Source organism: Stegostoma tigrinum, chromosome 9, assembly GCF_030684315.1.
Source record: "Stegostoma tigrinum isolate sSteTig4 chromosome 9, sSteTig4.hap1, whole genome shotgun sequence".
Taxonomy (NCBI): Eukaryota; Metazoa; Chordata; class Chondrichthyes; order Orectolobiformes; family Stegostomatidae; genus Stegostoma; species Stegostoma tigrinum.
In genome coordinates, this window is record NC_081362.1 from 47,492,582 (window position 1) to 47,520,354 (window position 27,773).

At 41.1% G+C, this 27,773-nt stretch overlaps 1 protein-coding gene across 1 annotated transcript in view; it reads right to left on the reverse strand.

The window, feature by feature from the left end:
• Nucleotides 1-27,773, reverse strand: part of LOC125455104 (echinoderm microtubule-associated protein-like 6) — a 428,800-nt gene that overhangs the window by 228,060 nt on the left and 172,967 nt on the right. The window contains exons 14-19 of the mRNA XM_048536679.2: nt 23,818-24,004; nt 23,336-23,441; nt 16,268-16,361; nt 16,004-16,104; nt 5,771-5,973; nt 370-481 (exon numbers count right to left, since the gene is read on the reverse strand). Coding sequence (XP_048392636.1) covers nt 370-481; nt 5,771-5,973; nt 16,004-16,104; nt 16,268-16,361; nt 23,336-23,441; nt 23,818-24,004 — 803 coding nt within the window. The remainder of the gene's footprint in view (nt 1-369; nt 482-5,770; nt 5,974-16,003; nt 16,105-16,267; nt 16,362-23,335; nt 23,442-23,817; nt 24,005-27,773) is intronic.

Below are 27,773 nucleotides of genomic sequence, written 5' to 3' on the forward strand. Positions count from 1 at the left end.
ACAAAAGAAATTGGAGTAGTACGAGGTCATGCTGCTTTACCATTCAATAAGATCAAAGATCAGCTATTCAAAAAAATTGAGATTCATCCCTGATCTTGTTGAATGGTGGATCTGAGTTGAGGGGCCCTATGACCTAGTTCTGCTCCCAATCTTGTGTTTCTTACTATATCATTAATGTAAATGAAGTTAAATTAATTTTGCTTTGGGAAGAGAAAGTATGTGCCCTTAATGTCTTTGGGAATCAATTGTGAAAACAGGACTAAAATCAGGTTCTACCAGATCTCAGAACCTTTTCTTAACATCTTAAAATTTATATTTAAAGATATATTGCAGAAATGTTAATTTTGTTAAGTTAATGCTGAAGTATACCTTTTGAGGCAGGTGATAGGGCTGATCTTTTGATTGCATATGTCTTTAGACATCTCTCAAATATATCATCCCACAGCTCAACAATACCATCTTTGCCACCTGTCACAAATCCCTAAAAAAAATTATAATGATTAGAAGCATTATAAAGTACACTACAGTTTGTATGAAATATTTAAAATGATTCATTAGAAACAATCTGTAATGTTGCCCCTATTTTTATTAATAAATTGAATAAGCTAAGAGATTTCCAGCAATTAGCATGTCAATTTATATCAAATCAATTCAGCAGGTAACTAAGGAACTACACAATGATTAAGTACTGTCTAATTTGCATAAAGTAATGCTTCAATATTCAGTTCTGTAGAGTTCAGTGCTATCAGTGCCATTTTGATCCTGCATCAAAACACATACTTCCGGTATAGGTCATGCCAGACTCTGTTTGGATAGGTTGGCATGCCACTGGTAAGACATGCTCTAGAAGTATGTTGACACATCACTCAGGACATAGCACTGATTTATTTTAGGGACAGCACTCAATTTCAACCCTATCATAAAATTCTATCTTAAAGGTTCGTTACTGAACTTCGAGTCAACAGCAGAAGGACAATTCTACCACACAAGCACTATTTAAAAGGATGATTATGCACTCTCAGATTAGTTGTTGATTCATTTCTACTGGCTGCTGTGGAATCAGGAACATGTGTTTGGCGTATTTGTACTTTCATTTGAAGTTTGTGAAATTCACAGGGCATGAAGGGATATATAGTGAAGCCCCAGGTTCCAAATTGAAGAATTCTGCACAGATACATGCTTTCAGAAATAAGTGCTGTAATTTTCAACATGTTTGGCCTGCAGAATGACAGGAAATACAAGCAGAGGTGACAGAGAAAATGGGGTGGAAACGGCTCTCAGCAGGAAGACATAGTAATCCAGAGTCTGTAGACAATAATTCTTTAAGTTCAACCCGAGATGAGGAACAGTTATTAGAGACTGGTTTCTGTAAAAGGTATTAATTGAAACCCGCTATCTACTGCAGATAGACTTTCAGCCTCAGGACAGAGCAAAGACAGAGCAAGATGCTGTTAAGATGACTGTAGTCAGTAAATTCTTCATACCAGACTTCTTTCAGGGTGAAGTAGGGCACAGCTGCGACATTTTGAAGTTGCTCATCGCACATGGGAAAAAATAATATATTGGGTTGAATTTTCCCATTTTGAGTTCAAGCGTTTAGTTGAATGTGATTCATGGAACCTGATCTGCCATGGCTCAGACTGACTTCTCACGTAATCCTCCATTCCTCACCTCAAACATTTAGCATCTGGGTTCCATGGTACCCTTTTCGTGGAGTCATGATCAGATGAGGTGGAAGTGCTTGCTACTGCTAAGACTAGACTCCAATGTTTACAGCAATAACACCATATTTAAAGCTCACTGCACATCACTTCAGACACTGAATGCTAGGAGTTGGTCCTTACACAGTGTTGCTTGACAGTTATAACTGAGGATGTAGCTCAGAAGTTGGCCTGGAGTTCCTTGTGGGCAGGGTGGTGAAGAGGAGGGCAGTACTTTATCCTGATGACCACGCCATGAGACAAAGCTATCCTGAACCAGGACAACAGCACAGATCCATGTTTTATTGAAGGTGCAAAAGAATGCACAGCAGTGCAGGAAAAAGCTCAATGATCCTCAGCGCTCTGCAAGGGAAAGTCCACCATCTTCTTTCTGATAGCTTTCATTCATAGGCCACCCACTCCAATTTTGCCACTATACAGGCTTGCCATGAATGCTTCTGAATTACAACTCTACTGTATGCATAATGTCTACTCAATGGGTATTATGTACCTGATTCTCAAAAACCACAACATTTCTCTTGCCCTGTGCTTCCTACTCAATCACTAAGTACAATGCATCACTTCTTCTGCTCCTACATCAACAATAATCATTCTGCTATCCAATTTCACATTAGTTAGCCCTTGTTTTGTCTCATTGCAGGAAAACTAGCCCACATCCAGACTGAGAGGCTAAGACAAGCAGGATGGTGGAGGACTTCAGGGTCCTCACTCAATATGAAAAGGAAATTCTTGAGCTAACTGGAAAAGAGCATCACCAGTCATGTGGGAATAGGGAGCCTTAAGGTTTAACCAACCTAGTATGCTTCAGTGCTACCTCAAACTTAACTTGCACAGGCAAATACTTTCTTTTCTACTCTTATGCAGGTACCAGCAGCCAAAATCAGGGCAGTTCTGAAGAACCTCAGTTCTCCACTACTTCTGAGGTGAAAGTCATAGAACCTCATAAGATGCATTGGCAAGGTTTTCATCTATAGTCTCCACCACCTTGGAGATTTTCAACTCAGTGGGTACTCCACCTGAATGAGACCCAGGTGTGTAATCTTGTGACAGCATCACTGGACACACTGCTGAAGCTGTACAAGGAAGAAATGGCCTGGATCTCTGGAATTCAGAGGACTGTCAGAGACCCGGGCACCAAATACGTAATTAAAATGCCCAGGTAGGAACAGGATCAGCAGGCAGGTTTATTAGCGGCAATTGGTAAACGCCATATAAAGGCGGAAAGTTTTACTAATGTTATCAGTACCGTGCTGGCTCCAGTATGCATCTGGCTGTCTACATGGATAGATCAGCAACTGCCATGCGGATCAAGTCCAGTGCAGTAAACGTCTACCATTTATCACCTGTACTGCATAGCTGTAGCCATAGTGCTCACTGTTAATGGTGAGGCGAGAGGGAAAGTGAGATTCTTTGACCTCCCTCCAGGTGCCTCTTGCTCTGAGGAAGACAGGGTGGTGCCAGCAGGCATCCATAGGGATGAAAAGTTTCAGGATCCCTGAAAGCTTCTTCTTAAGACACTTCAGAGGTGCCTGGCCTCTCTAGCTTGTCCTGCTTGTGACTACAAAGCCTGCAGTAGTTCAAACAAAGGAATATCAGCCTGCATCTGGGTAGGGGCCTCCTACCATTTCTGGCCCCAAAAGTCACCAGGGGATGACTGACTAAGTGTTCCAGGCCAACAGGCCCAACTACAGAACGTCTTCCCTTTCCCTGCTGTGGAAGTTGGGGTTGTACATAAAGAGTGGGAGGCAAAGGAGGAAAAAAAGTTACTGAAGGCACATATGTAGCACAGTTGACACATTATTGTAAGTAACCGTGCATGTTTCTAAATAAAGCTACACTTCTACTCTTAAAACATCTGCTCTAATATCTTTGTCACTGTTGGATCCGGTTAAATTACACTCATGTGAAAGTTAAGTAGCCTCTTCAGTCATCCCAAAGATGAGAAAAGTTGTAATGGCCAAGAATTTCTCAACTCACCCAAGAAACCTTCTCCAAACTGCAGATAGCCTCAGATGTCAGGAACCCTTGAACCATGATATTATTGAACTTTAATGTGGACAAAACTGAGACTCAAAATAATGTGCAATGATTGTGCTAAGACTGCTGACCCTATCACCGTGGCATCAATGGGGATTAAAACAAAGATAGTGGATTTGGCAAAGGACACATCATTTACCTAGTAAATGCAAATCCGTGTAGCTAATTGGCTATGTGCAGCTTTCACCTGCTGCAGTTGGAAATGACCGTAAGCCTTAAAAATTTCAAGACAACAGTGACTTTTGCAGCACGGAGAACTGCTCGGCTGCAGCAAATGACAGCTCCTTGGTAAAGTGGAGTATCCGTACAGAGTTTCCAGTGAACTGCAGGTAAAAAGTCATGGTTCTCCACTGTCATCTGGGTTTAGGCCTCTCACAAACTGCTTCCTTTTATGACTGTAAATCCTTGTGTACTTGCCTGTTTGCTATCTCCAGTTCCAACCACAACGGTAGTGATTTGAAACTAGTGATAAGCTGGAAACTCTCCAACATAAATCTACTTATTCAGCAAATCACTTTCACAAACAAACACTTCAGTCCCTATATCTGAAGTTCTCAATAAGTTGAAAAGCAACAGTCCAAAGAAAACAACCAATGATTTAGCTGTTGATGATCTTTTTAAATGTCACTAGAACCTGCACTGTTTAAAATTCACTCCAATGGTAACTTAGAATTAGTAAATAGGATTTTAAAGTACGTAAAATTCTACTTGCACCCTAAAACAAGAGCAGGACTCGAAATGGAAAACAGGTTAATTAAACACCTGCCAAACTCAGATGGGCATGTTGGACAAAGAAACCACAAATTAAAGTGGCAATGGTCAAAATCGGTATGTGAAACTGACACATGAGATCTTGATCCAACACTCATTGCCTCAGTGCTGATCCTCAAACTGTCCTGGATATAAATAAAGCTGGTGATTTTCCCACACCTTGTTCATCTGTTCCCAGTCTTTTTCTAAAAGCTGTTTCGGACCTTTGTTTGTTCAAACTGTTCTGAGACCAGAAAGCATTTGTAGACATGTGAAAAAGAAAAGAATGGCCACAGAATCATAAAATATATAATTTATAGCAGAATTTGTAGTAACTGTGTGTTATTTTCTGCTTCATCAACATGAAGAGTTAATTTAAATTCTATAAAATTCAAAACAGTGCTTTTGTTGAAAAGCTGGACCAAGAACAGAACTATATAGGCTGAAATCAAATTGAAATATTTGAAATATTTTAAGTCCTTTTAATTAGTTAAAATATTCTGTTTTTAAACAAAATTCAGTTTTGGTCCAAAATGTCATCTTGTCTGAACTAGAATATTTTAACTATTTAAAAATACTTAAAATATTTCAAGAAGTACTAGAACTAAAAATACTTAAAAACTAAACACGATTTCTGTTTTTATGATTGTTTGTTTTGATAAACACTTTAAAAGCTCTATTGTTCCAATGCTGCAACTCACATTCCTTTCCCTCTAAACTTTAACTGCCAGTTTAAAAGTTTAAGTCAGCTTGTTCATATTGGCTAACATTTATTACTTCACAACTTGGGCTGAGCTGGATTTAAGGAGCATTTCTAAGTGAACATCATGCGAAATGTAGAGGGCACTTTAACCAACACCACCCAAAGATTTAGGTTTACAATGAATTTTGATATTTATTAGTTCTAATTGTTCAATTTTTAATGTAAAATCTACTGGTATGAATTTTTTAATTTGCAAAAAGCATCAAAGATTTCAGCCTATTCAATAATAGGTGCCAGTTTATTTACTCAAACTTTTAACTACAACAATATATAGCACACAGAGGAACAAATCTTCTCTTTTGGCAGCAGCAGAAAATTGGCATTATAGACCCCAGTATGTACATTATCTAGCTTTTCTTCCATGGACTACAATGGAAGCTCATCTATTAGTGTTAGTTTTCCAATCTGACCAAAAGTGAAAATGGTCCTGCATAGTAATCCAGACACAACATATATTGTAAAATGAGTATTATGAATTGTGACACAAAATTCAAAGCACCTTATCTAAGGCATGCATAGCAAAAATAGGGCCATCATGTGCTTTAATTGTCTTGAGTAGAAGATTTCTTTTCCAGATGTAAACATCTCCATTTGCGGCTCCCGAGAACATCATGTCTTCCATCTGGCCATACGAAACACACATCATTGTCTCCAGTTTCCCCATGTTACCAAATATCCCTCGCTTAGAGGTAAGGCCACCACCTTAAACATCAGATAACTGTTAGTAATATTCTAATCAACAACTGTGGTAAAGCAAGGTGTTAAAAATAAACCAATTCTAAGTCGATTACAATCTGTTGGACTAGTTCCAGTTAACATTTTTTAATGCGCTTATTTAAGTTTGCAATTTTCCTAGCTGGGGAAGTTACATATTTAACTTGATTGGAGGATGAAATTGATATATGTAAGGTGTACCTGTGAGAAGGATTTTTTTTCTATAAACCCTTCCTTGCTTAAAATATCCAGAAGCATAACGAATGTAATATTCTGATTCAAAGTAAAGGTTGTCAACAAATATCTAGTTCTCTGAAATAATGTCATTTCTAAAATGAACATAATGTATACTTTTTTACACTTCAAATGGATTCAGCATAGATTAAAGAATATCTCAACCCTACATCTAAAATGATAGATTTTTAGGATAATTTATGAATTATCCATTATTGTACTATGTTTGAGGTTAGTGTTCGTTCGGGCATACCAGAATAGCTAACAAATGCATTTGAAGTGGAAACCACCAGCTGCAGCATTAACTACACTTGTTATCACTGTTATGCCGATAAACGTAGCAGGAAATTTCATTGGTAGCTAGTGATGGGGTTTGTAATGGGGACCAAACATAATGATTTCAGTCTTCTCAAATTAGAGAAATGTCTGATCATCTGCTAGTTTTGGATGTCAGAAAAGCTGTCTGATAAATTAGCAAGAGTGGAGGCATCGAGAGAGGAGATGGTAAGCTACATAAGATCATAAGAAATAAGATTGGGAACAGTTTATTTGGGTGCTTGCGCTTGCTCTGTCATTCAATAAAATCATGGTTGATTTGATTGTGGCCTATGACCTACCCAGTCTCACATAACTCTTGACCCTCAAGTATCAGGATATAAAAGGCAGAAAGTAACTTGGTGAAATTATGATCATGAAGGAAGCAGTACTAATTGATGAATCTGCGGACTGTCAAGTCACGGGGTCCAAGTGGGCTACCTCCCAGAGCATTAAAACATGTAACCATTGAACATCGCAAACCTATATCTAAAATGCCACACTTTTAGAATAATTTATGGATTATCAATTATTGGCTTAATGGATTCCTTGGTGTTAATTTTCCAAAATTCTTTTGGTTCAGTAAAGGTTCCATCAAACTGGAAGTAGCATTATATAACTCCATTGTTCAAGGATTGAGGCAGAAAACAAGAAGCTATAGGCCAGCTAGCTTGACAACTGTTATGGTGAATGTGTTAGAAACAACCATTAAAGGGATTATACCAGCACACTTGGAATAATCAAGGTAATTGGGAAGAGGGCAGATGCAGTTTCATCAAAAGGAAATTAATTTTAACCAATTTATTGAATTCTTTGAAGGAGTATGCGACAGTGCTATATCATTAAGAGAGATGTGTTTTGTGCCGTTTCTCTTGCAGAAAAGTGTTACCATAGTTGTACCAGGACGTCTGCTTCAGACAGGCAGTTGGTAAACAGCTTGGAAGTATTTGAGTGTTTTTTTAAAATTAGACAAAAGAAGCACAAGTCGGCTGGGTCAGGCCTCGGGATTTTGGCTTTGCTTTCAGTTAGTGAAAGAATTTCTACTACTGCTGAACTAACAGCATCAGTTCTCTGATGCTACAGTCTTAGACAAGAGGCTTCCTCTTAGAAATTAAAAGAAGCAGAGTGTTATTTTGAGTATTTCATTTTGCTGGCCTGAAGAGAGGCAGCATGTGAGAACCTTAACTGTTCTGCCAAATTGTCTTGCCAAGTGTGTGTTTATGGTATGCTGCCTATATTGAACCGGATGACAATTAGTGGTTTAGTAATATATTATCTTGTTAAGTATTCTAAAAGAGTTAAAGTTGTGCCAATTCCTCTTTTTTGTTGTACTTTAACTGTGTCAGGAGAATGAAGCGTGTTTTGACTAAAGCCTTGTGGTGACCCAATCGAAATACATCTGGGTTATAGCACCTTACACTTGCCTTTAAATAAATATAAAAGTTAGGGTCTTCGCTATCTCCTTATTGTATTCTGAGGTAGTGGTCGGGTGGGGGGGGGGGGGAAGTGGTCTGATCTGGTCCATAACAAGTAAGATGCAATGCGGATAAAGGGGAGCTTGTATTATATTTGGATTTCAAGAAAGCATTTGATAAATATTGTACAAAATGAAAGCTAAAGTATTGGGGTAATGCATTAGCATGGATTGAAGAGTGCTTGGTTGTCAGAAAATACAGAGTATGCACAAATGGATAGTTAATTGGCAGGGTGTGATAAGTCACAGGGGTCAATGCTGGAGCCTTAACATTTCGCAATTTACATCAATGACCTAAGTGAGGAGAGTGAAGGCATGTAGTTAGATTTGCAGACAATGCCAAGACTGATAGAAAAGTACGTTGTCAAGAATGCAGGTATAGATAGGTTGACTGTGTGGACAAAATCTGGCAAATGGAATATACTATTGGAAAATGTTAAGTTCACTTTGGCAAAAAGGATTATAAAGCATAGTATTACTTAAATGAAAAATGTCTGTGAAATTCAGAGACACAGGTGCAGAGGGATATAGGTGTTCTAGGGAAGGAGTCACAAAACAGTAGCATGCAGATGCAGCACATAATCAAGAAGTCTCATCAGATGCTACCTTTTATTATGAGAGAAACTGAACATAAAGTTAAGGAAAATATGCTAATGTTAAACAGAACATTGGTGTGATCAAATGGCTAAATAGACTTGATGTGCCAAATGGTCTAATTGTGCTTCAGTTATGCTTTTATGGTCCACATCTAGAGTATGGTGCAGATTTGATCTTCTTATCTAAGGAAGGAATGTAAATGCACTGGAGATAGTTCAAAGGAGGTTCACTAGATTGATACTGAAAATGAAAATTGCTGGAGATCACACTGTGTCAGGCAGCATCCATGGAGAGAAAGCAAGGTAATGTTTTCAGTCTACATGACTCTTCATCAGAGCTGAAGTGAATTTATGCAATAGTCGGGGTAAGGGGTGGGTGATAGGAGTGCTGTGGGAGAAAGGATGTCGGTTGTTCAGATTGAGTGATCGGAATGTTAAAATGGCAGAACAATGATTGGTCTAACTGCTATACTGGAAAGAACAGACAGTCCCACTGGAGTGGGGGGAGGGGAGAGGTGGTGAGAGAGAATGTAGCAAGCAAAGCTAAAAGAAAGAGAAGAAGTAGGTTCACAATTTGAAGCTTTTGAACTGACTATTGACCCAGAAGGTTGTAAACTGTCTAGTTTGAAGATGGGTGTTGCTTCTCCAGCCTGCGCTGAAATTTGCTGCAGCATTGCAGCATGCTGAGGACAGACAAGTGGGTGTGCAAGCAGGACGCTGTGTTAATATGACCGCTACAGGAAAGTCAGTGTCATGCTTGTGCATAGATCGGAAGTGTTCTGCAAAGCAGTCACCCAGTCTGTGAATGATTTCCAATGTAGAATAGGCCATATTGGGTGCAGCAAATACAATACACAAGATTGGAGGTGGTACAGGTGAAATGCTACTTCACATGGAAAGACTGTTTAGGCTCTTAGATGGTAAGCAGGGAGGATGTGAAGCAGCAGGTGTTGTAGCTTCTGCGGTTACATGGGAAGGTGCCGTGGGAACAGGTTGGTGTACTTGGCGGTTGAGGAATGGACTAGGGCAACCCGAGGGAACGATCCCTGTGAGATGTAGATGGGGGAGCGAGGCGAAGATTTGTTTAGTGGTGGCACTCTGCTGGAGTGGTCTGAAATGGTGGGGAGTTATTGTTTGAATGCAGAGGCTGGTGGGGTGACAAGTGAGTACAAGGGGGGTCCGATCACATTGTTGAGAATTATGGGAAGGGGGCAGAAGGAGTGATAGGTCAGATGTGGTTGAGGGCCCTATCAAGCACAGTGGGCATGGAAACCACAGTTACAGAAGAAAGAAGCCATATCAGCAGCATTGATATGGAAAGTGGCAACATCTGAACAGATACGATCTAAGCAAAGGAACTGCAAGAGTGGGATAAAATCCTTGCAGGACAGGGGTGGGAAGAGCTGTAATGAAGATAGCTATGGGAATCTGTGGCTTTGCATTGGATGGCAGTGGATAGCTTATGCCCTGAAGTGGAAATGGAGAGGTCAAGAAAAGGAAGCCTCAGAAATGGATGATGTGGAAATTATAGAGGGGTGGAAATTGGAAGCAAAATGAACAAAATTTTCAACGTCCGGACGGGTGCATGAAGCAGCACTGAAACAGTCGTTTTGACGTACGGACAGAGAGTTGTGGGAGGGGGGCCAGTGTAGGGCTGAGACAAATACTAGAACAAGGATTGTTCCACATACCCCATAGACAGGAATGATGCAGTGCATTTTGAACGCTGTAGAGCATTTGAAAAAGATATGCAGAATTAGTTTGCTTTTGTTACATTGCACAGAATGTTATTTATTTCTGACTATAATGAGAGCTACTTTGGCAGAAGGAGAAACATGACTAGAAGATATACAGCATGAATTCTTGGAAAACAGGCACAAATTTGGGAGGATTAAACACCTTCATGAACTTTGAAACAGAAAAATGTTGGAGATAGAGTACTAGTTTGCAATGACAGTTGGCCCAATGGTTAGCTTTTTGAGAAGAGGGGCGATGACAACAGATTTAAAGGAGAAAAGGACAGTACCGGAGGGGAGAAAACTAATAACAATATCAGGTAACATGGAATGAGGAAGGGAAGTTGGGTGGGGAGCACTTTATCAAAATAAGGTCAAGAGTGCAGGAGATGAGTGTCATGGAAAAGATGAGCCCAGAGGAGGTATGAGGGGTGATAGAGGAGAAAGTAGAAAGCAAAGTGAGTTTCTGGCAAAGGAAACAGGACCTTCAACCAAGTCTTGCTTGGTTAGTAATTGGCAGACGAAGAACTGACGCATTTGTGAAATGGCTTCATTTAAATTAAGTGGTTATTCTCGAGATTGGTAAAGAGAGGAACGGTTATAGCTGGTAGCACAGTCCACAGCAGAGTCAGCATTAGGATGGATAAGTTGTGGGTGATGCAATAAGGTCAGTTAAGGATGCTGCGTGTAATGAGGCAGCGACAAATACATAAATGGGTTTTGGAAGATACCAATCGAAGCACAGAGAGAGGTTATACGTTTATCGAAGATTGAGTCAAGCCTAGAACGTTACAAAACAGACAATACTAAAGTCAAATATTGCTGAACAAAGAGTTGTGGAACTGAATCTTACATATTTTTGGCTGTCAATTTTGTTGGCTTTCATGGGAGGTTTTTCTCCTGTAATTGTCTCAAACGTGCCTTATTAATTACATTTTCTACTGTATGGTGCGCCTCACTTCTGATGACAACCCAATTCTCCCAACTCATTTGAGTCAGAAGAATTTGCTGCTGCCAGAATGCCCAAGATTGGACCAGCTACCACTTTTAAAAAATACTTTTATGCACATGAACAAGCAGTATCAATTTGCAGCTGCTTGCGGGATTTGTGGCATTTGTCCCATCATGGCAGGTCAGGGAAATCTTGTGTCCGGTTTTACACTCAGGCACCTGGAGTTCCTAATGGACAGGTCACGCAGAGAAAGGGTGACCTCTTGCCCCAGGCCCAACAGATGAGGCCATGACACTGCAACCTGCCATCTTGCTCAAGGTTGCCATCCTGGTCAGTTGCTCTGGACATGGAAAAAGATCTTAGACTTTTCACATAATTTTCCCAGATTTCTTGCCATAGCCCATGTCATTCAGGCTCCTCTAAGATTCCGCTCATCTTGCTGAAACCTGCTGAAACAATCAGCACCCTTTTCTTTCCGAAGGTATAAACTGAGTTTTTTTTTAAATTTGGCATTCTTGCAATTGCGCTCATAAGTTCAAGATGAAAAGCTTCTGCAATGCATCTCTCTTAAACAATATTTATGCTTGTAAAATCAAGTGGCATTTCTATAAAATGTTAGAATTATTATTGCACATTTTATAAAGAAGGCTGTACAACTTTAAATAATAGACACCGTATGTAAAAAATAGCTGCAAAAACTACATGGCTGATTCTTGTTGATTCATTTCAATCAGCCAAAAAGCAGACTGACTGACATGTTATCTGAACAGTAACCACAAAGAAAATTATTTGGAATCTCCCCCTTCACGGAATACAATGAGTTTTTGAAAATCTTTAAATTCAAAACTTCAGAAACAGGCAAGAGAATTCAAGAATAATTGACTTTGCTTTCAGGGACAATGATTCATTAAACACTAACATGCAGCTATTAAGTTTGATCTGCATGTAAATCTGTGAAAACAGAACACCCCAGAAAGATTACTGAAAGGCAGCTTCTTCAGGAAAGAGAGTTCTTAGCGAAAGAAAAAAACAGCTTCAGAATTAAACAGCAGTTCCCAGCAATCTGCAAGTGCTATAACTAAAGCATTACTAAGCCACAGGAAACCTTCTCTACCTCAAAGCCTTCTGTAATTACTATATCTATCTGAGCAAGAAACTTCCAACTATTCAACTTTCAAACTTGCAGGATCTGATGTCAAGGAATAACCCTTAATTTCAGCATGAAGGAACTCAAACAATGGATCTTGGTGCTACACTACTGGGAGTTATTCAGAAATATATCATAGAGATTTATTGGGACTGCCTCTTTATAAGTATGTTTTTATCTTATCTGCATTTGAGTTAATCTTAGTACCTTTAATTTTACACTGAATAAAATTATTTACTAATTCTTGCAATATTAACCTTTAACCAGTTCTAAAAAAAGTTTAACTGCTGGTCTACTTTAACTTGAAACATATTAATTAAAAAGGGGACTCAATAACTGTGGATTCATCCAGTGGTTGCAACATAATAGAAATATTTTTATCAGTAATTGACTTAAAAAGTTACAACTACTTTACACTTATGTCTTGAAGCTTATATGTTCTAGTTAAACAACCAGAAAAAGTGAATTGAGTACAATATTTGTCAACCAGATTACAAAACTGTTAGTAAATTAGTAAATTACAAAAAAAAATGCTCATTCCATGAGCATGGGAATGATTTCCAATATTTGTGCCTCAACACACTTTAGAGAGCAATGCACAACAGTAAACGCTTTCACCTTCTGGTTGTCAGAAACATTGTAATTTCTCAAACATACTATATTTTCTTATTAGTTGCAGTAAGTTAAAGTATCCAATCAGAGTACAGTTATTCTTATAAAACACTTAATGTGATACATGATCATGTAATCAACAGGATAATAATGGTGGCAGACTATGGTAACAAAGAGCAAGATGATTCTCTTTTACGGAGGCAAATAAACCTTCATCCTGCAGAAAACATGACCATATCGTAAATGATTAATTGTCAACGATTACAGCCATGTCCTCCCTACGCTCATCCTCTGGTGTAGTAGGACTACACCTCAATTTCCCATCCCCCTTCTGAGCTAGTTTAAATCCACCCGAATAGCACTAGCAAATTTCCCACCCAGGATATTAGTGCCCCTCTGGTTCAAGTGGAGACCGTCCTGTTTGTAGAGGTCCAACCTTCCCCAGAATGAGCCCCAATTGTCCAGGTACCTGAAGCCTTCCCTCCTGCACCATCCCTGCAGCCACGTGTTCAGCTGAAATCTCTCCCTGTTCTTTGCCTCGCTATCACGTGGCACGGGTAACAAATCAGAGATGACCACTCTGTTTGTTCTAGCTCTCAACTTCCACCCTAGCTCCCTGAAATCATGCCTGACATCCCTATCCCTCTTTTTACCTATGTCGTTGGTGCCTACGTGGACCACGACTTGGGGCTGGTCACCCTCTCCCCTCAGGACCCCAAAGACACGATCCGAGACATCACAGACCCTGGCACCTGGGAGGCAACACATCAATCGTGAGTCTCTTTCGTTCCCGGCAAACCTTCTATCAGTCCCTCTAACTATTAAGTCCCCAATGACTATCACTCTCTTCCTATCCCCCCTTCCCTTCTGTGCAAGAGGGACAGACTCTCTGCCAGAGACCTGCACCCTACTGCATGCCCCTGGTAAGTCGTCCCTCCAACAGTATCCAAAACGGTATATTTGTTTTTCAGAGGAACGACCACAGGGGATCCCTGCACTGACTGCTTCTTCCCCCTTCTAACAGTTACCCAGCTTTCTTCATGCTTAGGAGGTACTACTTCCCTGAAACTCTTGTTTATCACTGACTCTGCCTCCCGAATGATCCGAAGTTCATACAGTTCCCGCTCCGGTTCCCTAACACGGTCTTGGAGGAGCAAGAGTTGGGTGCACTCCTATCTCAAGTAATTAAATTTTCATTTAACTGACTTTTCCCAATTACTTTTGCTTGGATTGCTGAGAAAGCAACTCTTTTTCCACTGGAATGAATCTTCACATTTCCGAGGGCCTGAGCTTTTCCATTTCTAACAAGTTGTAGACTTCTGTTCAAGCTCTCTCAGCATGAAAGCTCTGTGAATTAGCAAAACTTCAGTTCGAGTGACTGGTTTTCCTGAACTAAACTTGGTTCTACTGTTAGGAGAAAATTTTTCTATCTTCTGAACTGAAGTTCTAATTCTTTGGAACTGAAGTCAAAAGATCAACTAAAGGCCTATATTCATTTTGTGAATGTAACAGTATAAAATATGCTATCCACTAACAGCATAGGTGTCCTTTCAGGCACTTGTCTGAAATCATACGTCTTCTTGGAAATAAGGTACTTGGGACATGCACAGTCTAAAGAATCTGACAGAAAGTAAAAAGTCTATCCTTAAGATAAATCCATCCTGAATCTAATTTAGCAGTCAAATCGAGAGGTTAGTTAGCTTTTGAATGGAAAGGCCTAAAGTGTACCTACTGGGGGAGTAGACCAGAAATCGGGGAAGATTGCATGTTGCTATGGTATGGTGACATCTGGCACAGCAATGTTGATGAAGCAAGGCACAGAAAATATATGCAGGGAGGACTGCATAGTGGGAAGAGAAGTTGCAGGGTGATGGGATTATGGGGCGAGAGAAATTCCAGCAATAAGGTTTGTAGAGGGCAGGAAAAGCATTTCTATGCCTATTGGCCCACAAACTGCTGGAAAAGCACTTACTGGATCCTGCATTTCCAGCTTCCCTTCAACTGTGAGATATCCCATATTTCAGGAAACCAAACCCACTACAGTTAAATTTAATTGTCCATAAGAATCTGAGGAATAGTGCCACATTTAAATACCACAATCACCAACTTGTGCATTTAGACTGAGTTACTGGGACATCCCCAAAACCCAGTTTCATTGCTTATAGTAGGTTGGGTGTTCTTATTTTTAACATTTTAACCTTCCTTCTTTTTGCCCCTTTACCAACAGTTGCAAGGATAAATCCTAATCTTACATTCAGTATGATTTTAAATTCTCCCATAGACAACATCCAATGACTGACAGAGTTATTCTTCTGAATTCTTTCAGCATTATAAAAACTCTTAGGTCTGTGTAAAGTCTGCTTTTAAACAGATCCATATCGATGACCATTTCTCTAAGCATTCTGCAGCCGTTTTGCTCAGCTATTCTTTTGGCTAGTGGGGTGTTAAGGGGAGGTTTGTATTTGAGATATTTAGGTAGTACCTGTTTCCTTAGGCATTCATGTAGGAAGTAAAGCTGTTCGCGGGTGGCACTCTGTCAGATGGCATTGGTTTCCCATCTTTGGGCCTGTTTTAGCGTATTGCGCCCATAGGTGCTAGCGAGTTTTGAGAAGATTTGTAGCTCAGGTTGAGGTTCTGGATGTGAGTTTGCTCGCTGAGCGAGCAAACTCACATCCAGAACCTCAACCTGAGCTACAAATCTTCTCAAAACTCGCTAGATCCATATCAAAATTAAAGCATTTCAAAAATTGTTGAAGTGCATTATAATTTCCATCAGGTAGGTCATTGTCCCAAAGCGCCTTTGATTATTTCAATGGTTCATTATAAACCTAAATACAAGAATGCTTATAACAATCATTCTTTATGAAATAGCTTCAGCAGTAAATATGAATCCTTTCCCAATAGATTCAGCAGAATGGACTTGGAGAATAAACTAGGTAAACAGAAGGTTACCTGTATGTTGCCAGAATTTTATATGTTTAATCCCAACAGTAACAAGCTTGTCCACATGGTGCGGATTGTACTTCACTACAAAAATCTTGTCTTTATGTCCTCTAAGAAAAAACAGATGCAATTACTACTTAAATAGATTTTTTAAAAATAAAATGAACAGTAATAAGCTATTATTCGCCAAAATATTCAAGTAATATAGTGAATTGTTTTCACGAATGTCAGCGAATTGTTTTCAAGGAAATAAGAAGCATATCAAGTGCTAACCTTGACGTTGCTTGTCTTTCTCCTTTTTTCCAGTCCCACACTACTATAGTGTGCTGGTCATCCAAACCAACTGACACCAAACTTTTTCCATCAGCTGCAAAACAAATAGAAATGATAATTAAATGAATTACTTGCTTATCAGAACTGCAAACTAATTTAAATTTTCTTTTTTATATAAAATTTAGATAGCATTTGTTAACGTTTCATTGAATACTAAATACTAATGCAATAACCATAAAAACACACTAAATAGCATTTTACTCAATATTCAACATTCTTTAAAAGTGTTAGAAGTATCCAGATATTTAATGATACAAATCCCCATTCTCCAACTGTGGCTAAATCATAAACAATAACATTGAAAAAAATGTGAGCTGAAAACCAGCGATCTTACTGAAGTTTCAGAATAATAAATATTTAAGCAAAAGTTATTTTATTTGACATCTTATAATTTATATTCACATATATCTTACATAAAGCCATTGTGCTTTTATAACTTTGGAAAATACGATGGAGTACATTATTATGTTATCATTTTTGTCAACCCGAAAAGATAAACTTCCAATAGAAATAAAGTGCTGGAGAAACTTAGCAGATCCAGCAGCATCTGCGGAAAGAGTAACGAGATTAATGTTTGGATTTGACTCTTCAATCATATTGGACTTCAAAAGTTAATTGTTTCTCTGTCTACAGATGCTGCCAGACTTGTTGAGTTTCCAAGCACTTTCTGTTTTTATTTCAGATTTCCAGCATTCATGATATTTGCTTTTATTGGTAGACAAACTTAAGGAAGCAAAAACTGTGGATTAGGACCAGATAGTAAGTGTTTGTATTGCAATGAACGCAAAGATTCATAAGCTGATCCTTCAAATGAATTTTCTCAAGGATGGTAAGGCTTCAGGGTTTCAAAAATCTAGACCTGCCAATGAGCACATTACTGAGATTCAAAGAAGAGTGATTATGGACTTGAATAATTAACTCTGTTTCTCTCTCCATAGATAACACCGGACCTGCTAAATTATCCAGCAGTTCTGTTTTTACTTCTGAGCAGATTAGTGCCCTATAACTGCTGTTTGATAGCAGTATGGACAACACTTTCCATCACTTTGCTGATCAAGAATAGACTTAAAGGGCAGTAACTGGCTGGGTTAGGAATTATCCTGACTTTTGTGTGCATGACCTACCTGGCCAATCTTCCACAATGTCGGGTAAATGCAAATGTTGCAGCTGTATAGGAACAGCTTGGCAGGTGTGTGGCTAGTTTTGGAACACAAGCCTTCAATACTACTGTCTTCAGACTTGGTATCATGGGAGTAAAGTGAATTGACTGAACACCGACATCTGCGGCTACTTCATGAGATGGTTCACCACTCTGACTGAAGATTGTTTCAATCTTGTATTTTGCACAACATGCTGGGCTCCCCATCATTGTGGATGGGTCTATTTGTATAGTTTCTTCTTCTCATTGTTTAAGCTCACCATTACTAATTGCATGTGGCAGGACTGCAGTAGTTAGGACAGATCAGTTGGTAATGGGACCACTTGGTCTCTCCATCAAATTTTGTATCACCTGTTGGCATGCAATCAATTCACTATTGTAGCTTAGAGATAATGGGAACTGCAGATGCTGGAGAATCCAAGACAACAAAGTGTGGAGCTAGATGAACACAGCAGGCCAAGCAGCATCTCAGGAGCACAAAAGCTGACGTTTTGGGCCTAGACCCTTCATCAGAGAGGGGGATGGGGAGGGGGCTCTGGAATAAATAGGGAGAGGGGGGAGGCGGACCAAAGATGGAGAGAAAAGAAGATAGGTGGAGAGGAGAGTATAGGTGGGAAGGTAGGGAGGGGATAGGTCAGTCCGGGGAAGACAGACAGGTCAAGGAGGTGGGATGAGGTTAGTAGGTAGGAAATGGAGGTGCAGCTTGTGGTGAGAGGAAGAACAGGTTAGGGAGGCAGAGACGGGCTGGGCTGGTTTTGGGATGCGGTGGGGAAGGGGAGATTTTGAAGCTGGTGAAGTCCACATTGATACCATTGGGCTGCAGGGTTCCCAGGCAGAATATGAGTTGCTGTTCCTGCAACCTTCGGGTGGCATCATTGTGGCACTGCAGGAGGCCCATGACGGACATGTCATCTAAAGAATGGGAGGGGGAGTTAAAATGGTTCGCGACTGGGAGGTGCAGTTATTTATTGCGAACCGAGTGGAGGTGTTCTGCAAAGCGGTCCCCAAGCCTCCGCTTGGTTTCCCCAACGTAGAGGAAGCCACACTGGGTACAATGGATACAGTATACCACATTGGCAGATATGCAGGTGAACCTCTGCTTAATATGGAAAGTCATCTTGTGGCCTGGGATGGGGGTGATGGAGGAGATGTGGGGGCAAGTGTAGCATTTCCTGCGGTTGCAGGGGAAGGTGCCGGGTGTGGTGGGGTTGGAGGGCAGTGTGGAGTGAACAAGGGAGTCATGGAGAGAGTGGTCTCTCCGGAAGGCAGACAAGGGTGGGGATGGAAAATTGTCTTGGGTGGTGGGGTCGGATTGTAGATGGCGGAAGTGTCGGAGGATGATGCGTTGTATCCGGAGGTTGGTGGGGTGGTGTGTGAGAACGAGGGGGATCCTCTTTGGGCGGTTGTGGCGGGGGCGGGGTGTGAGGGATCTGTTGCAGGAAATGCGGGAGACGCGGTCAAGGGTATTCTCGACCACTGTGGGGGGGAAGTTGCGGTCCTTGAAGAACTTGGACATCTGGGCTGCTGCTACCCACCTCGCTCGTCCCACCGCCGACGGAACCCCGCCCACGGCCGACGCTGACGGAACCCCGCCCACAACCTCCACAGCCAGCAACCCCAGAGAAGACAGCCACACTGAGCCCTGCCGAATCTTCACCATCCCCGCAGACCTCCCACTGACTGAGGGCGAACGGTCAGTGCTAAGCAAGGGGCTCACCTTTGTCCCCCTACAACCACACATCAACGAATACCAGTCACGTTTGGACACAGAGCAGTTTTTCCGCTGCCTTCGCCTCCACGCTTACTTCTTCAACTGGGAGCCGAACCCACCCTCCACTGACCCCTTCACCTGCCTCCAACACAAGTCCTCCTCCTGGACACCACCCCCCACCAGGCCTCCTACCCTCCCTTGGCCTCTTCATCTCCAACTGCTGTCGAGACATTAACCGCCTCAACCTCTCCACCCCTCTCACCCACTCCAACCTCTCCCCCGCAGAACGGTTACGTGGAACAGTCCCTCCTCCACCCCTACACAGGCCCCAAACACAACCTCTTCCTCCGTTACATTGATGACTGTATCGGCGCTGCCTCTTGCTCCCCAGAGGAGCAGAACAGTTCATGTACTTCACCAACACCTTCCACCCCAACCTTCAGTTCACCTGGGCCATCTCCAAAATATCCCTCACCTTCCTGGGCCTCTCAGTCTCCATCTCAGGCAACCAGCTAGTAACTGATGTCCATTTGAAGCCCACCGACTCCCACAGCTACCTAGAATACACCTCCTCCCACCCACCCTCCTGCAAAAATTCCATCCCCTATTCCCAATTCATCCACCTCCGCTGCATCTGCTCCCAGGATGAGGCATTCCACTCCCGCACATCCCAGATGTCCAAGTTCTTCAAGGACCGCAACTTTCCCCTCGCAGTGGTCGAGAACGCCCTTGACTGCGTCTCCCGCATTTCCTGCAACACATTCCTCACACCCCGCCCCTGCCACAACCGCCCAAAGAGGATCGCCCTTGTTCTCACACACCACGCCACCAACATCCAGATACACCGCATCATCCTCCGACACTTCCGCCATCTACAATCCGACCCTACCACTCAAGACTATTTTCCATCCCCACCCTTGTCTGCCTTCCGGAGAGACCACTCTCTCCGTGATTCCCTTGTTCGCTCCACACTGCCCTCCAACCCCACCACACCCGGCACCTTCCCCTGCAACCCTAACACCTCCTCCGTCACCCCCATCCCAGGCCCCAAGATGACTTTCCATATTAAGCAGAGGTTCACCTGCACATCTGCCAATGTGGTATACTGTATCCATTGTACCCGGTGTGGCTTCCTCTACATTGGGGAAACCAAGCAGAGGCTTGGGGACCGCTTTGCAGAACACCTCCGCTCGGTTCGCAATAAACAACTGCACCTCCCAGTCACGAACCATTTTAAGTCCCCCTCCCATTCTTTAGATGACATGTCCATCATGGGCCTCCTGCAGTGCCACAACGATGCCACCCGAAGGTTGCAGGAACAGTAACTCATATTCCGCTTGATAACCCTACAGCCCAATGGTATCAATGTGGACTTCACCAGCTTCAAAATCTCCCCTTCCCCCACTGCATCCCAAAACCAGCCCAGCTCATCCCCTCCCCCCACTGCATCCCAAAACCAGCCCAGCCTGTCTCTGCCTCCCTAACCTGTTCTTCCTCTTACCCATCCCTTCCTCCCACCTCAAGCTGCACCTCCATTTCCTACCCACTAACCTCATCCCACCTCCTTGACCTGTCCGTCTTCCCTGGACTGACCTATCCCCTCCCTACCTCCCCACCTATACTCTCCTCTTCACCTATCTTCTTTTCTCTCCATTTTTGGTCCGCCTCCCCCCTCTCTCCCTATTTATTCCAGAACCCTCTCCCCAGCCCCCTCTCTGATGAAGGGTCTAGGCCCAAAACATCAGCTTTTGTGCTCCTCAGATGCTGCTTGGCCTGCTGTGTTCATTCACGTCCACACTTTGATGTCACTATTGTTGCTTCATCTGATTAACTTGTCACATTTAGGTTTGCCTGACGCTTTCCTGGCATGCTCTTCTGCATTCTTCATTGAGTTGATCTCCTGGCTTGATGTTAATGGTAGAGTGGGTGCTATACCAAAGCATGAAATCACAGATTATGGTGGAATATAAATCTGCTGCTGTTGCTAATGGTCTACAGCGCCCCGTGGATGCCCAATTTTGAATTGCTAGATCTGTTTGAAATCCATCAAATTAACACCGTTGTAGTGCCACACAACATGATGGAGATTGTCGTCAGTGTGAGGATGGGACTTTTTCTCCATGAAAACTACATGGTGGTCACTCCTACCAATACTGTCATGATACATTTTCCAACAGGTAGATTGCTGAGGTTGAGGATAAATATGATTTCCCTCTTGATGACTCACTCACCACCTCTTATAGAACCTGACTAGCAGTTATGACCTTTCGGGCTTAGTTACCTTGGTCAGTAGAGTATATCCTCTGATTTTGTCACCCTTGGTCCTTCTTACAATTTGTGTGAAACATTGAGGTGTCATCAGGTGGGGTGGGGTTCCGGAGTAGGTGGTAATCAAAGGAAATTTGCTTGTCCAAGTTTGACTGAATGCTATGACACTTCATGGGGTCCAGAATCAGTATCAGTGACTACCAGGCAATTCCCTCCCAAATGTACATTCTATTGCCACTTCTACTGGAACTGTCATGCCAATGGCAGAGGACATACCCGGGATGGTCATGTCTGGGATATTGTCTATAAGATATGATTCAATGAGTGTGACAGCTCTCCCAATTTTGGTACAAATTTCTCAATATTAACAGGAATTTTCAAAGTCAACAAGGCTGGATGTCCAATTGCCATTTCTATGTTTAGGTGAATGCTGGATAGTTCGTCCACTTTAATACCTTTTTGACTTTGAAACAAGTGATTTGCTAAATAATTTCTATGGACAGTTAAGAGTTAATTACATTGGTATGTGCCTGGAGTTGCATATAGGTCAGACCAGGAAGTTTTGAGAGATATCCTTCCCTAATGGGCATTAGCGAACCAGATTGTTTTCACAACAATAAACGATGGGTTCATGGCCACCATTTTTAGTTTTTAATTCCATATTTATTTATAATCGAATTTACATTCCACCAACTTGGTGAAATTTGAATCCATGTTCCCACTAGTCCAGTGGCATTCACTCTGTGCCTGTAAACTCCCCCATGGAACTTATGGAATCAAAGGAGCAGGAGAAACATGTGCCCAAATTTGAAGGTGTAAGAACAGGTTACAAGGCAGTTTTTTTAAAAAAGGGGCCCTGGGTTTTGACATAGAGGTATCCATGATAAAAGTCAAGGAGTAAAGGCTTTAGAAAGGATAGAGAAGGCACTTACTATAGTACTTATGGACTGTAGAAGCTGGGGTTGTTCTCCTTACAGCCCAGAGTTTTTGATAGAACAATTTGTTATCCATGAAAAGTTGAGGTAGTACAAGTAAAGAGAAATTGCTTCCAACAGTTGAAGGGCTGTAACTGGAATGTCAGACTTAAGATGGTTAGTGAAAAGTGGTAAATGAGAAGAAATGTTTTTATGTACAAGTTGCTATGATTGAAATCTATAGGAATCACAATTAACAATAGATTGCACAAGGGACTAGATACCAGCTTGGAGGAAATTTATTGGGAACTGGTGAATGATCATGGCAGTATGACTAATTAAGTTACTCTTTAGAGAGCAGGCACTGGTTGACCGACTAAATGGCTTCCTTTAGTGCTGCATTATTCTATGAATTAAAGAATTAGACTTGTATAACACCTCTCAAATTTTAGGACATCCTCTACAACTAATGGATTACTTCATTTAGTGCAATTATTGTTTTAGTGGAGCAAAGCAGTCCAATGCTTTTTGGCATAGTCTGGGGTGTAGCTTGGAACGATGCAGGTTTGAACAATGTAAGAAAACATATTTCATTTTAAAGAATTTCAGTGTAACAGGGGACAGCTGGCCCATCATTTAGGGTACAGTTAATCCACTGTTGACGCCGCAGATGTGTAGGTAAGTCACAATTGCTGGTTTATTTCCCATGTTGTACCATTAGTTCCTTAATTCCATACACAGGTTAGACATTGCAAATTCCAAATGGGATAAGTGCACCGTGGGGAATATATTTACCTTTGATGAGGAAGATGGGCACAGGATTACACCTTTCTGTAGTGAGTAGATCCTGCAAGCATTCAGTTAGTTCCTCTAAAATTGCTGAATCTGTCGTGGTATTGAAAATCATTTTCTAAGAATTATTAGGCTTTCGAACAGATGCTGAAGAAGTAACTTACATGAAAAGTCAAGGGCACAGACTCCTCTTTGGTGCTGTCCTTTCAGTAGTGACAAACATTTAAGAGTTTGAGTATCCCAAACGTGAATTGATGGATCTCGCCCAACCTAACAAAAATATTGTTACTGTTAACGTATAAATGCTAATCTACTACATATTGAACTGGAACTAAAAAAAGTATTTTAATAAACATATCGTAAATGATTAATTGTCAAAGATTACAGCCAAGTCATTTATCTAACCTCCCTTGCACTTCCTGAGTAACACAATGCAAAACAAATCCCCTTCACCTTCTGAGTTACAGTCTATTCTGCTCTCCAGTTGTGTGGAAAATTTCAGAATTTAATTTCTACAGTACCATCCTGTGGAAAAGGTCTTTAAAGTTCAAAAAGATTGTGCCTCCTAGGCACAGTATATATCTCTATCCACATAGGTACTAGTTTAATGGCTAAATACGATTCAGATTTTATAATTTGTAAGTACCTGCCCTGTAGCCACATAGTCCTTTACTGGATGAATAGCTAGACAGAGGATATCATCATCATGTCCAAGGTAGAATCTCTGTGAATGCTGTTGTCGATTATAAATAACACCAACAGCAGCAACATGGTAGACCACTTCAGCAGCTTGAGTATAGAAGAGGTTATTTCTACAATCATATCCTCTGTACCTTAGAAAAACAAAATACAAAACAAGTATATACAACATAATAGTACAGTAATGGAGCGCATCTTAAAAATATAATAATTACGATAATGCTCCATTTGATTAAGTATTTAAACTGCATAGGATACAACGTGTGTTGAATCCACCTAAGAAAGCTATTGGGCCCGTCATACTTGTGCCAGCTCATTGAAAGTGATCCAGATAATCCCAATGTGCTGCTCTTTGCACATAATCCTACATTTTCCTTCAAACATTCATCCAATTTGCATTTGATTCTATTTCCACTATCATATCAGGCAGTCAGTTCCAGATCATGATGATTACTGTATAAAAATACTTTTCATTTTCTGCTCCTTTTGCCAATTACCTTGAATTGTCTCTGATATCCTCTGATACCAATTCATGCAATTTCAGCTGTCTTAACAGACACAATTCCAAGTTGATCAGTCTTTTTGTGTTAGATTGCTATGATGTTTAGGCTTCAGAGGGGTTCTATCCTACTCAGCTATGAGACTGCTTTCTTAAATAGTACTGCCTCCACTCTTAGTGTGCTGCATCTACATATTGTCCTTACATAAGTGCGACTATTGCTGACTTTCAGGAGTTCCAACATACTTTTTCATTTGCACATTATACATTATACTGAAATGTGTAATGTACACAGTACAGGTTAAGCCATTCCCTTTTTGAGTCTTGATAATGTAACTGCTGATATCAGTGTTCCATCATGTAATGTATCATCATGCCATTAGCATCACATTATATTACATCACCTGTCAGAGGAAACAGTTTCTCCCTGTTTGCTATATCAAAAAACTACTCCTTCTTCTTGGAGACTCAAAAATGAATTATAAACAATAAGCATTAAATGCAGCTTGCAAGTAACCTATTTCATTAATTAAACACGACCTGCAACAAAGGACTATGACACCTTACCTGGAGACATATTAACATTTTAACTGCAGCTGTACAAGTTTTTCAAACAGTGTAGAGATAATTTTATGAACTTATGCTGTCCACACATGCTACATTGCCTATTGGAAAAGGTATAGAGGAAATTGAGATGAAAATTACCTGATTTTCTATCCAAGCTGGAAAACTGGGAAATATGGGATAGAAATTAATGTATTTTACAAGAAGTACGAGGGCTGCATCTTTAGTGGTGACAGTATCCCGTTGTCAATCTGAGAAAGCTCATTGATGCTTGATCCAATCAGGTACTTGAATGCTGATCAGCTAGCTTCTTGGCCCAATAAATACCTTGTCAGTGGAAGTCTCAATCCAACAGAAGCAGTGGGCAATAAGAGTCTGGCAGCATTGGGAGCTGAAGAGTCATAAAGGCTTAGTGTGCCCCTAAATTGGGGTAAACAGAGACACCCCCAGCCCCTTCAACTTGGCACCCTGTTCAGAAAGCAGCCACGTTTTTTGCCTGCCAACAAGGCAGATAATTAGGCCAATGACAGGCTGAACCCCTAAATTTGTTGTTGACTAGTTAAGGACCTGAATTGGTGGTGGACCAAAAGTTTGTCCACGCACATTCCCAACCAGAACTTGATTGCTGAGTTGTCAGAAAGGGGACTGGTGTTTTTCTCGTGTTAGCCTGCCTCATTGTTTGTCCTTTTTTGCCAGCTGCCCTGCCACTTCCAGGGATGGAAAGGTCCTACCTATGGTCTAAATTTTTCAATGTGTTTGTGTTGGACAAAATACCACACCACACACTTTATTGACTTTATTTAAGAAAAAGAGCTGGGTTAAATAGGTAACTATTATTTGACTAAAGAAGAGCTTATTATTCAAAGAATAAATTAATATAAAGGAAGTTATGAAGTAATCAAGTCCATTGCCCTATGTTAACTCAGCAAGGTATAAAGGGATATTTCTCAGCTACTGATATTGAAACAGCAGGACCTCAAGCAGAATGTGGAAAAACAGGAATACAAATGGGTCTGAAAATTTTCAGTGCTTTTTCAAAATAACTCGTGAATTTTTCGTTTGAACTATACAAGGTATGTATGGAGTAATGAGGAGGTAATTCCAATTTCTGCGGTGTTTTATTGAATTGAATTAGTTTTATTGTCAGGTGCACTCAAATGAGTGTAGTGGAAAGGTTGTGATGTTGCCTCGTCCTCTTGCTGAATACACACCAAAACAGGATGCCCATTTTGCATGCCAGGGTCCTTCCTTATGTGGTGACATTTTAAGGCTGCTTGGTGCACACCAACTAGCTAGAGAAAACATTCCAATGGAGGCAGATATTCATATGAGCCATTTTACAAAACGTTATGTCATATTACTGTTTCAGCATGATAATTTGGTTACACTCTAATATTTGCATATACCGAAGACATTTTGATTTAAAGAAAAATGGACAAAAACAAATTGCAACACAGCCAAAAGCAAAATAATAAAGGTGAACAGCAGTGGCAAGAAATTAGTTTGAATTATTATATTAGTATGCCTACTTTTGGGGGTGTGTGAGCTGTGTTGAGTTTTTTTTTTGGGATTTTCACTGCAAGGTCCAGTCCTCACTATATTTTACTGATCCTGAAACATTAATTTATCTACCTAATCCCAACCTGTCCAGCACAGACAATTCCAGCCCCATTTTATTATGCAGTGTTCCCAGAACAGTCTGCCAAAAGTCCAGCATCCCTGGCACTCACACATTCTTTGGGCCTGGACAAGCATTGGCAGTCCAGTGTTGCCCCTCACTGACAAAGTCATGGCACAGCAGCCATGAAACTGACAGCACATAGCTGGCATGATTGTAACTCCCTCATGCATACAAGACCATTCTCTCAAATTAGTGTGTTTAACCATTGGGTGACACAGTTTGTCGATTCACAGCTAAAAACTGTCAAAACACCCCCTTTAAGTCACTGCTACGCTAATCCCAATGCCCACTGAATACCTGCAGTTTGTCATTATCCAGGAGGTGAACATCACATACATCCAACCTATTAAACAATTCCAAACATAAACTTTTTTTTACTTCCAACAAAAGGGATCACAAGCAAAATGAATTAGGATAACATTCACTACCACACTGCAAACCAAATGCTGGCATGATGACCAATAACTATTTTACAGTCCATGATGGTCTACTGCACCCAGTTTCCATCTACTACAACTGGGTGTCAATCAGATCCTGTTTTCTTTTTAGTAACCAGTGGGGTTGAGCTCTATCATGCACAAGAAGAGTTTTCTCCGTCCCAAAGTCCTTGTGCTCCTCTCAGAAGACCACTCTGTCCCTCCAGTTCATCAGCATTTACCATCACTTCATTGTTTACTTTAATTGTGTATAGCACAGCATGTCAAGATGACGTGACATGCTTTATCTGGACTATACTGGAGGGCTCTGCTTCCAAACCAATCTGAGCAGCGGAAACTCTTTTCCAGCAGCCCTAAGCTTTATTCCACCATAGTCCTGGTCAAAGCATGGGTGTCACTGTACCTGTGTTCCATGTCAGTCAGGTGATAGCACAATGATGTCATGAGCCATGGTGACAGTGGGTATCTTTGTCCCTCAGTAACCAGCTTGGTTAGACACCTGGTCCCTCAAGTGCATCAGATACATGAAAATGCTCCAAGATGTAGGTGTCATGACAGCTGCCAGGGTAGCAGGCACACACCTCTAGAAAGTGGTAATGGTGACCGCAGATCACCTGCACATTAATTGAATAGAACTCCTTCCTGCTGATGAATTCTGCAGCATTGTGATACAGCACTCTCAGTGCCATGCATGTGTAGTCTATGGCACTCATCAACTGGGA